At 38.6% G+C, this 11,968-nt stretch overlaps 1 protein-coding gene across 2 annotated transcripts; it reads left to right on the top strand.

Moving 5' to 3' along the window:
* Positions 1–1,871: 1,871 nt before the first annotated feature.
* Positions 1,872–10,811, top strand: LOC121314290 (guanylate kinase-like). Of its 2 annotated transcripts, none has more exons than XM_041247368.1 (6): positions 1,872–2,425; positions 5,907–6,003; positions 7,234–7,372; positions 8,962–9,046; positions 9,552–9,637; positions 10,542–10,811. In XM_041247368.1, the coding sequence occupies exons 2-6, from the start codon at positions 5,933–5,935 to the stop codon at positions 10,575–10,577; spliced, it is 417 nt and encodes a 138-aa protein (XP_041103302.1). In that variant the 5' UTR covers positions 1,872–2,425; positions 5,907–5,932; the 3' UTR covers positions 10,578–10,811. The 2 variants fall into 2 exon arrangements, with proteins under 2 accessions (XP_041103302.1, XP_041103303.1); XM_041247369.1 differs by lacking the exon at positions 1,872–2,425 and adding an exon at positions 4,313–5,341.
* The last annotated feature ends 1,157 nt before the right edge of the window (positions 10,812–11,968 follow it).

Below are 11,968 nucleotides of genomic sequence, written 5' to 3'. Positions count from 1 at the left end.
AAGACGGCCTCCGGCTGGCCAGTCTTCATCGTGTGACCTTCAAGCTTTTGCTCTGGGGGCACGAGAACTTCCTTTCACTATGGGCATTGCATATGCCTGGGGTGACGAACTGGGTGCCGGATCTCCCCTCAGGGGGAGTCACCTGCAGCTCAGAGTGGAGGCTTCATCTGGGAGAGGTTCTGGAGAGGTGAGATAGAGATCTTTGCTTCACAGGAATCAACCCACTGTCCCCTCTGGTTTTACATAATAGGAGGTGAGGAACCACTGGGAATAGATGCCTTGGCACAACAGTGGCTGAGGCATCTGTTATATGGCACCCTGCGTAATGCCAGAGCAGCGTTCATGCATTCCCAGTACAGGTACAAGTGGGTCGTCTTTCAGAAGTGGTGTCTGCCTCGTGTGTTCGACCCCCTCACAAGTTGTCCCATGGCAGTAATACTGTAATTTATGCAGGACCTATTTGACAAGGGGAAATCCCCTTCCACATTAAAGGTCTACCACACACCTATTTCAGCTTACCATGTTAAGATTGACTCCCTAGGAGCGCATTTACTGGCAGGGCAATTTTTGAAAAGGGCTCTGCGGCTTCTGCTGCCTACGAAGGACATTGTTCCTTGCTGGTGGCTAAACATGGTACTTCATGCAGTCATGAAGCCTCCATTTAAGGGCCTGCATTCAGCTGAGCTGAAACTTTTTTCATCTTTATTGCTTGCTTTCACTTCTGCAAAGCAGGTGAATGAGATGCAGACATTCTCTATAGCAACATTTTTACAGAGGTTATGACTAAGGTTACGCTCCATACCAATCCTGCCTTTTTGCCGAAGACTTTCTATATCAACCAGTCTGTGGAATTGGAGGCTTTTTATACACCTGCTTTCCATTCTGAAAGAGAGTGACAGCTGTATGCACTCTGCCCAGTTCGGGTTCTGGTGTACTATGTTGATAGGACGAAACTTTGGAGGCAGTCCGAACTTGTTTTGTCTGCTGTCGAGCGATGTCCCATGGTCAAGCCTTGTCTAAGCAGCGGTTGCCCATGTGGATAACAGACACGGTCACTGCCCATTCCACCAGGTGCATGACAACTTTGTGGGCATTCCAGGGTGCATCTGTCAAAGACAGATGCAATGTAGCAGTGTGGGCCATTCTCCATACCTTCACTAAGTTCTACAGACTTAATGTTGTGTATCCTCAAAACCCTGTTTTTTTTCTTAAGGACGGCTTCCCAGTCAACCCTTAGAACAAAGGCATTAGAGGTGAGTTTCTCTCTCAGTTTTTTCACCCTATCTAATTACTGGGGTTCTGAATGGTAATGCACAGGGCAGCCTATTGGCTTAGCCTTGTAGCATTCCGGTCATCCCGCAATATTGCCCTTGCGACAGCTTTCATTCAGTAATGGTTACATTTCATACTTAAAAGGGAATGTTAGGTTATTATCAGTTGCCTAAAATAGAAATTTAACCATTAACCTTCAAGGTTGCTGCATCCATGATCGCAGTAGGATAGAAGGAAAAATACACTGAGATCTGTGAGTGCAGTCCTTTTGATACCTCGGGGTCGGAGTCATGACTGCGTCACAGGCTCGGTAAGCAGATTTGGTATACAATTTTCAGGATTCGGGTCTTTAGGAGGTAAATACCCATTTGTTGACGGTTACATTTGTATTTCAGGGAACCAGGGTTATGATAGTAACCTAACATTTTCTTCCATATTTATTTTATCGTACATTTATCTAAAGAAGGAATAAGGATACTATTTGTGTGCTTGAATTCAGAACTGATTCAGTGGACTATAACATGTATTAACCTTGTCTGCTGTAGAAAACAGCATCCGATAACATTCTTAGTTATACCCCTTACATTTTGTATGATGTGTACAGTCATTCTTTGTGGCTTCATTGTAATTACTTATCTATGGGGTGCATTTTATATTCCTATAATTGCAGTAATTACAGTAAGAACCACCTCGGATGATTGCAAACATCATAAAAAATTAAGAAAATGGTTGTCTTACTGCAGGTCAAACTTCCATAAAACTAAGGGTTTTCTATTTTTATGACAACTGGGCTGGAAAAGTTTGGAGAATAAATGATTGTGGCTATGTAAATGTAGGGTCTTTTGTTACATCCTTGGGAGGAATGAACTTTTTGGCTGTCAAGTACAATAGCTTCCTTCAAAGTTGCTTTTTGCTTAAACATTTCTTTGTTCCATTTTAACAGCAACACAAAGCTTCTTACTCCCAAGCATACTGCATCAGTTTCCTCCTCCACGGTCTGCACATCCTGCTCTAGCATGAAAGTATTGCACTGTGAAACAGAGCTAAACTTTTTTTTTATACCTTTTTTTCTCCATAGGCTTGCACTGTCTCCCTTTGTATCTTGAGGCGACAACATTATTGCCCCTAGCAGACGTCCTGCCTCCAGCTAGAGGTGTTTCTTTCCTTACCTTGCTTAAGAGGGATTTACAGCCATGTGCAATTTAGTCCAAAGCTAAAAATAAATTAAACCATACAACTTCCCATGACATACTTTGGGGGATTGTCTCTGAAAGGGTGAATACTAAATAATGTTGCAGAACTGGAATAAAATTTAAGTGTAATGTTTTTTTAAATTAGTTCTTTAAATATACTGTGGGTGTGTGTGTGTAGCTCTGGAAAAAATTAAGAGACCACTGCAAATTGTTCTTAAATCAGCATCTCTACATCTATGGCAGCCATTCCATTCCAGTGTCTGTTGAATTCCAACACAGGCACACCTCATTCTACTGAATGAGGTACTGATTAGGGGATCACCTGAACCAAATCTTATTTAACGAGGAAAAATATAAAAACCACTCCTGTGGTCATCACTATCCTCTTGCAATAGGACTAGCTGGATGGCAAAACAGTGCTAGTAGTACCTCAAAAGTAATTGGAATCAAAAAATAACTATTGAACATGCCCAAAGAGTTGAAAAGGAAAGTTTTGAGTGGGGAAAAAGAAGGGTTCAATTCTGGCTTTACTGGCAGAGGGATACAGTGAGCATCGGGTTGCTTCCATCCTTAAAATTTCAAAGACGGCGGTTCATAAGAACAAGGTCAGCAGCACACATTGGGGACAACAAAGCTACAGACCGGCAGAGGGCAAAAACGACTCTCCACTGACCGGGATGACCGCCAACTCATTCAAATGTCACTCAGCAACCGTAGGATGACATCAAGTTACCTACAAAAAGAATGGCAAACGGCAGCTGGGGTGAAGTGCACGGCGAAGACGGTTCGAAACAGGCTCCTAGGGGCAGGGCTGAAGTCGTGCAAAGCTAGAAAAAAGCTCTTCATCAATGAGAAGCAAAGAAGAGCCAGGCTGAGGTTTGCAAAAGACCATAAGGATTGGACCGTAGAGGACTGGAGTAAGGTCATCTTCTCTGATGAGTCCAATTTTCAGCTTTGCCCAACACCTGGTCATCTAATGGTTAGACGGAGACCTGGAGAGGCCTACAAGCCACAGTGTCTCGCACCCACTGTGAAATGTGGTGGAGGATCGGTGATGATCTGGGGGTGCTTCAGCAAGGCTGGAATCGGGCAGATTTGTCTTTGTGAAGGACGTATGAATCAAGCCAAGTACAAGGTTGTCCTGGAAGAAAACTTGCTTCCTTCTGCTCTGACAGTGTTCCCCAACTCTGAGGATTGTTTTTTTTCCAGCAGGACAATGCTCCATGCCACACAGCCAGGTCAATCAAGGTGTGGATGGAGGACCACCAGATCAAGACCCTGTCATGGCCAGCCCAATCTCCAGACCTGAACCCCATTGAAAACCTCTGGAATGTGATCAAGAGGAAGATGGATGGTCACAAGCCATCAAACAAAGCAGAGCTGCTTGAATTTTTGCGCCAGGAGTGGCATAAAGTCACCCAACATCAATGTGAAAGACTGGTGGAGAGCATGCCAAGACGCATGAAAGCTGTGATTGAAAATCAGGGTTATTCCACCAAATATTGATTTCTGAACTCTTCCTAAGTTAAAACATTAGTATTGTGTTGTTTAAAAATGAATATGAACTTGTTTTCTTTGCATTATTCGAGGTCTGACAACACTGCATCTTTTTTGTTATTTTGACCAGTTGTCATTTTCTGCAAATAAATGCTCTAAATGACAATATTTTTATTTGGAATTTGGGAGAAATGTTGTCAGTAGTTTATAGAATAAAACAAAAATGTGCATTTTACCCAAACACATACCTATAAATAGTAAAACCAGAGAAACTGATAATTTTGCAGTGGTCTCTTAATTTTTTCCAGGGGGTGGGTGGGTGTGTGTGTGTGTGTGTGTGTGTCATTATTTTTTTTCATCAATGGCGTTTTACAAGAAACATTGCTGTATGCTGGTGTACACATCACAGCAATATATTTAACATTATTTTTTTAAACGGTGGTATATATACAGTCAGCTGTTAAATCATTAAAATAATAACACAAAGCCACTATTTGAATAATGTAACCAATGAGTTTGCCACTGTTTAGGTCAAATACACCCCCATGGTGTGTGAACAAAAAATATCAAAACAGTTGGGATTGTGTTGAAATTTGTTTTATCGCTGTGATATATACAGCAAAGGTAAAACAGTCAACCAGTGCATTTCTTGTAAAGATGTTCTGTGACTCTTACCCTTTTTCAGAAAAGATGGCACAAATTACACTTTGGAGTAACAAGCATTCAAAATAACCACCTTATTTGTCGTATTTGGCATTAGAGTTATTAAACAGACAGAGTTTATGTAACATTTGTATTAAACATTTTTCAACTCATTTCCTGAGCCCCATTTGCATTAATACTCTTAATATTTAAATTTCCTAACTGTTTACTCTATGCATTTTCACTTGTATTTCTAAGTCATAATTGTTAACGGTCGTGTTTGTTGTTCGTTGTAGCCCTAGTTGAGTGATTTCTAGTGTAGAACCCTTCGTAATACCATTAATTTGTCTTGGAATATTTCAGTGATTTCCAAGCAGATAGGTCTGTTTTATCTACTATGCATTTGTGTGCTTGAAACCATCATGTCTTCTCTGATCCCTGCACTTTTGGTTAAAATACTATTTGTATACAGTATGGTTTTAGAGGCTATTTTTCCCCCCACAGAGCTGCCTAGGACAACTAAGAGTGTACATATCGGTGTCATATTTATATCTTTTGAATCAACTGAGATTCCTAATCTGATTTCTCTAGATCACTTGTTCATGTGCTCCCACGTTGCTGTTCTGGGTTGTCAGGTTGAGGAACGCTAAACATGGTGTGGTTTTCATTTGGATTTCAGTTACTCAACAGAACCACCACCATTGTGACATCATCTACAGCAGTACAGTAAACTTACAGTAAAATACATTATTATTTATTCATTTTTGGAACTCCCTTCAGATAGCTCTAACTTACGCCATTTTCCAGTTTTAGATATTACCAGTAAAAAAAAAATTAATAATAATAAAAGTAATGAAGGGACACCTATGTTCACAACATTTCCAAGTGTACTTGCTACCGTTGGTTCAGGTGGGGAAGTGAATAAACCTTATAGATATTTTGTGAGAAAAGAGTCCAAATTGGGTAGTTTAGTAAACACCTTCCCTGTTTTTTCTCCATGTATCCATTTGTACTTGCTGGAGTGGAAGCCTACTGTTTGTTTAATTCTATAATGAATGAAAGAGTCTGACATACAGGACTGATTAGCCAGCAATAGGATTTATGAACCAGGGCTTGTAGAAAGTTCAACTCTCTTCCTCGTCCTCATTTCCATATATACAATGAAGTCTTTCTGTAGTGAGATGACTAAACCTGGACACAGTATTGAACACCTTGCACATTCCTGACACAGCCACATGGGTTTACCTGGGTATGCATTTTAGATTTAGATTTTATTTTTTATTTTTTTTTGTCTTGTTTAAGATTACCATTTTGTGACCAAGGAGGTAATGCAGCAGGGAATAAGTGCGGGTGACTTCATTGAGAATGCGGAGTTCTCTGGAAACATGTATGGAACAAGGTATGTTGCTCTCTCAACACCAGTGATTAATCAGACTTCTAAGGTACCTCCATATGATTATTCCTGATTCTGCTTTGAACTTGAAAGAATGTATTCTAAATATTTCAGATGAGATGAGAAGTTATATGTATTCATTAGCAATCAGACAGAAATCAGAAATATGATAACATGTCATTCAAATTGAGAGCAACAAAAGCTAGTCAGAACAATGCAACAATTTTGCACTGCTTTTAATAAAGCAGGGTTGACCTGAGTGACAGATGCAAGTAAACAGTGCATGTATCAATGCCCCAGAAGCAGCTTATTACAAATGCATCTAACCATGCTTCTCTGGATTGAACCGTCGGCCCAAATGTTGATGAGAGCAAATGTTTCTTCATCCCTGCTGCAATCTGGCTCATGGTGTGTCTCAATCAACAAAAATATGGCTAAACAGAAACGTTCTTTGTGGAAGTGAAACTTTCACCACAGACGTGGCTGTTTGTTTTTGTGTCGACTCACAAACGGTCATCAAGCATTTTGTCTCGCTCAACCCGGGTCAAAGCGTGTCATCCCACTTCCTGAGGTGAGTCACCTAGATATGTGGTTTCACACTACACAGGCTTGTGACCGCGTTAGCCAGGACCCGTGTAGAAGTGCCATTGTGAAAAGGGGTTTAAAATTAGTGTCATTTTGAATTTTCTGTGGAACCCTTGTTAGAATCCATTCCTCATCTTCCAGTTTTTTACATATGTGACCCATAGTTGCTGACAAAGGCAACTGTTAAGAGATTAAAATAACATAAAAACTAATTAGGTTGTGGGCTAATCCATTGTCTTACTGCTAATCCCAGCATTGCAAATGGTGAATAAGGATAGCTTCCACCAATACAGAGCACCGCTGAACAGTCATGAAAAAGACAAGCGTTCTCCCAAATCCATTTGGCTATGTCTCTTGTTGTAAATACAAGTAATCTGATTACAAGAAGCAGACAGCTGGCCAGGTTCTGCAGATCCCACCCCCCCCCCCCCCCCCCCCCCCTCACCCCCCCCTCACTCCAATGGGATCTATTAAAAAAAAAAAAAAAAAAAATGTTATGGTAGATTTGAAGTGCATGGGGTTTGTGTTTCTGCTGGGGCTCTCTTTAAAGTGATGCTGTTGAAAGTACATGGTTTGCTGGGTAATGTTTAGCAGGCAGGCTGTTTTTGGAATCCCTGAGACCATAGCTTCATGAATCTCCTCTCTCACTAGCAAGGCATCAGTGCAGGATGTGCAGGCCAAGAACCTGATCTGTATTCTGGACATCGACATGCAGGGGGTGAAGAACATCAAGAAAACCGACCTGAACCCCATCTACATCTCCGTGCAGCCACCCTCCGTGGATATTCTTGTGAGCTAATTTACCAACTGTTGTTTACATCATACTCAAACCCTTAACCTTTTTACAGTTTTCTTGTATATGTAACGCCTTCAACATACTGTACATCTCACACTAGGGATGCAAGTTGGTTATGATCGTTGTTTTGTTTTTTTTTTAAATCAACTCTTAGCTGTTTTTGACATCCAATCGTTTTTTAGTAAAGCCAAAATGAAAGTTTAAAAAACTGAAAAACCAAACTGCATTTGTGCAGCCAAGGGAACAGGACACACCATTATTTTTTTTTTTAAATGTAATAAATAAGTGTAATACAGTGTTACTCTATCACATATATTAATGTATTATACAATTATAAACAATGTAGAAATAATAAAATAATGTATTAATTAACACTACATTTATTTTCCTGGTACCCGCCCCCCTGAAGTGGCAAACATCATGCAAGTTATGTCTGAGTAGAAATGCAGTTCATGTGATATATACATAAGACTCTGGATCAGGCACTTACTTGAATTCAATCAATATGCTGATAGAATGCACCAACAAAGTAATTGGACAAACTAAACTAATTTCAGTACATGCACAGTAAATTAAGCTGCTGTAGGGGAATAATTGCATAGAACCATTCCTGTACCTGTTTGTTGCTACTCTGTAGTACAATTATTCACTGAGTTATATGCTTTTAAAGCATTTTGAGTTTATGATCTATTAAGTTTATAGAAATAAAGTAAATGTATTAAACTGCAGGTACATGTAGCTGAAAACCAAACTGTGGGTGGTGTGACAAAAGGAACGTGGCTCCAGCTTATCGGTTGATCAGGGTGAACCCGCCTTTACACCTAACCTTTATTGTACTACTTTGTAAATACCTCTCCCCCTTTCTTTGTTACACCAACTGAGTTGGCTCTAGCTTATTGGTTGAAAGGGAAACCACCCTGTCTCTCTGTAAAGGTATAATAACTGTATACTAACTCTGTATGGGAGAACACTGCTCGGGCTTCCTAACACTGATGTGTTGAGCTGTTCTCGTTTGTGCAAACTAATAAAGCTTTATATCTCTGAATACCTGGTGCAGTTGGCTCTTTTAGTTGCGGACCTGAAAAGTTCCACGACAGCTACCTTAATAAAAAAAATAAACTTGTCATAACTTTTCATTTACGTTGCCATATGCCATAATGTGAATCATCTATATGCAGCAACGTGTGCGATCAGCTCCCAAAATGGCTGCTGACTGGTGCTAAAATTGCCAACGCTTTTTCATTGTACAGTAAATTCGGTTTCGGTTTGGTTCATTTTTCTCGTCGCTATCGGTCGAATTCGGAATTGTATGAAAATGTCATCACAGTTGCATCCCTATCTCGCACACCATTAAGTGAAGCGGCAAAGTCACACAGTAATAAAAAAAAGCCCCCCCGTCTGACTTTTCTCCCTTATGCTGTTTTTCACATCGGTAAGCTAGGTATGTGAGTAACTAAATCCCTAGTGGGTTAGATGATTTATTATTATTATTATTATTATTATTATTATTATTATTATTATTATTATTATTATTATTTAATAATAATAATAATACATTCCAATTATATTTTTTTGTTTTTCAGGAAAAGAGGCTGCGGGACAGGCAAACAGAAACTGAAGAGAGTTTACAGAAGCGACTTGATGCAGCGAGAACTGACATTGAGATCAGTGAGTCTCCCCTTGATAATTTCTCTGGGGCAGTTTAGATGGGGTTGGGGGAGAGGGCACTACAAGAGGCTGTTTGTTTTAAGCAGCAGTACCCATTGCAATGGGCACTACAGCAAGGTAATGGGCCAATGTGTGGTGTAACTATCCCAAGCAGAAGGCACAACTGGATAAACAAGCAAAAGGTCACAAATTATATGGTAGTACCAACTTATTTGCATTTCTATAATTGTGTTCACCTCGTACACCACTGTATATACACATTACACTGTTGGTACAATAGGTAAAACTGGCATAACAGAGAAATTATAATCTTAAAAAAAAATTAAAAAGTTCAATAAGGAATCTGGTGCTGCATGACATGGTTTCCCAGTAGGGGGTGCACTGTTTTTGTCCACATATCCAGAAATTAGCCAGTTAATTTAAACCAGTATCTTCTAGGATTTAGATGAGTAAAGCTTTTAAAATAAACATGTACTTTGATACACTTTTTTATTTTTTTCTCCAGGTAAAGAGCCTGGTCTTTTCGATATTGTAATTATTAATGATGATTTGGAAGAGGCATATGGAAAATTAAAATCCGTTCTCATTGAGGTGAGTTTGTGAGAAATCTTCTCTTAATGTGGGTACATGGGAACAGAGCCTTTTGTGCACAATAAACAACAATGGCAGAACTTCTTTGAAAAATACACAATTCATATTATGTTTTAAGCAGCATATGACAATACAGTATTTACTTCTTACCTAGCATTATCAAGTACTTGCAGTACTTGGCATAATTCAGCATCTTAAGACACACAAAGGGGCTAAAAACATGTATCTGCCAGTGTCTGTTAAACAAGTTGTCCACGTGAAATGGCAAATGTGTCTAAGAACAGCATTATATTATTGGTGCTATAAACAGGTATGCAAAAGTGAAGTTCATGGAAAATGTTTCTAGTAAGTGATCTTGGTGACTTGCAGGCAAGTGGCACCTTCAGCCACAACACAAATCTTAGCTTGAACTAATAAGCAGCTATGCAGGCCAGATACACGTGGGACTGAAAATAGTACATCAAATTCTAGTGTTTGCAGTCCAGTGCCTTTCCTGAACACTTTAACTACTTACCCTGATTGTGACTACCTGATGTTACCCTGCTGTTAAAAGGGTTGAATGAGTTTATTAAGTTAAATTGTTTATTTTCCTTGATTACCACTGCAGTAGATGATGTTATGTGATATACAGCTCAAATACGACTCGGTAGTTCTGAACCTTGTCTTTTGTTTGTATGATTGTATGTAGTTCCAATCTGAAAAGCCATTACAAGAAGCACGCCAATAGCATGTTGTTATTTTCTTATGAATACGTTATTGCGTGTATATTACTACATATTAATAAAGCATTATTATTATTGTTGTTGTTGTTGTTATTATTGGGGAATTAAACAATTACCATAAGTATTTTAAAACAGCATATCTGTTTGACTTTTTTTCTTTTTTTTCCTGTTTTCTCCAACAGGAAATTGAGAAGGTCCAGGAATGCAATAAGTCCTAACATGGAGAACTTGAGACAGCTACCTTGCAGCCATTCCTGATAAACAGCTAACCAGCCTTCCATTCCAGTGTATAACATTCCCATAGCAGCTTTCCCTTCTTTCCAGTAATATTTATTATAATTACTCTCACTTTAACAAAGGGACTTCCACATATTTTGAAGGTTTATTTATCCTTTTATTATTTCTAGGTTTATATGTATTGTACATTTATTTAGCAGCCCTTCTTGTCCACTGATTTATTATTATTATTATTATTATTATTATTATTATTATTATTATTATTATTATTATTAATGCTTTTTAAAACATCACAGTTGGACTAAACATCACCTCCATCTGTATTATCTTACAGATATGATAGGTGCATAGGAAACCCTTGCTTTTAAAAGAGTGGAGATAAATGTGTTTAATAGATGGCTGAACATTTCTGCCCGCACAATGCAGACAAGAACATGGTCTTAATATCATAGGAGACAGTATCATAAATCATCTATTTCAAAGAACATGACGTAAATTATTAAGTTTTATTTCATATGAGTTTTACTACCTTTCTTAGGGGGGTATTTGTTTGTCTAAGAATTTCTGCCAGCTGTTGTTCATGAAAGTTTTGACTTTATATGATGTAAAATTATTGACAAAAGGATTTTTTAAATACATTTGACAGGGGAAAGCTACCTGTATTCATAGCTTTAGGAATAATGTAAGACAAGCAATATGACCGATTTAATGTATTCATTTTTGTGTGTGTTTTTTGTATTTTTGAATGCTGTCATTCCTGTTTAAAATGCTAATATTGTAGCCTCTGATGTCAGATGTCAACCATCAGGTTATTTCCCTTCCTGTAGCACTGTCTGTATCACTGTACCTCCTACATGAATATTTAAACAACAAAAAGCTCTCACTCTCTACGATACCCATGAACAAAACATCTGTTTAAAATTAAGCTATTTAAAAAAATAAAAATAAAATAATAATAATAATTGGATTAGAAACCAAGTGTACTTTTACTGTGCAAATGCAAACTGGGTCAGTGAACCCTGTTCTGTAAAGATGGTGGCTGATATTCTGTTTTTATCAATCGTAGGCAGTGGCACAGAGGATGTGATGTCATAAAGGGCTAACAGCCACAGTATTGGTGGTGTTCATTCTCAAGGGTTACAATCTGAGCAGGTACAAGTACAATACATAATACCAGTTCTTAAATAAGACCGTTCAGCCTGTCCTTATCGGTTTGAAGTCAACAAAATCTTCCTCTAGTGGTCAGAATAGAGATTAAACCTTACATGCAGAGTTTTTGCTTGCCATGAACAATTCACAAAATTAGTTCAGACTGCATACGTTTTCTACTTTTATTTGCTTTTCAAAACCATAATCATGTACCATTATATAA

This window comes from Polyodon spathula, chromosome 4 (genome assembly GCF_017654505.1).
Source record: "Polyodon spathula isolate WHYD16114869_AA chromosome 4, ASM1765450v1, whole genome shotgun sequence".
Classification (NCBI taxonomy): domain Eukaryota; kingdom Metazoa; phylum Chordata; class Actinopteri; order Acipenseriformes; family Polyodontidae; genus Polyodon; species Polyodon spathula.
The sequence above is the reverse complement of the archived record's forward strand: the minus strand, read 5'-3'. Positions and strand labels throughout refer to the sequence as shown.

Coding starts and splice junctions, on each gene's coding strand:
- LOC121314290 (XM_041247368.1), top strand. CDS start 5,933: ATGCAGCAGGGAATAAGTGCGGGTGACTTCATTGAGAATGCGGAGTTC. Junction 7,373..8,961: donor CACCCTCCGTGGATATTCTT/GTGAGCTAATTT, acceptor TTTGTTTTTCAG/GAAAAGAGGCTGCGGGACAG. Junction 9,638..10,541: donor TAAAATCCGTTCTCATTGAG/GTGAGTTTGTGA, acceptor TTTCTCCAACAG/GAAATTGAGAAGGTCCAGGA.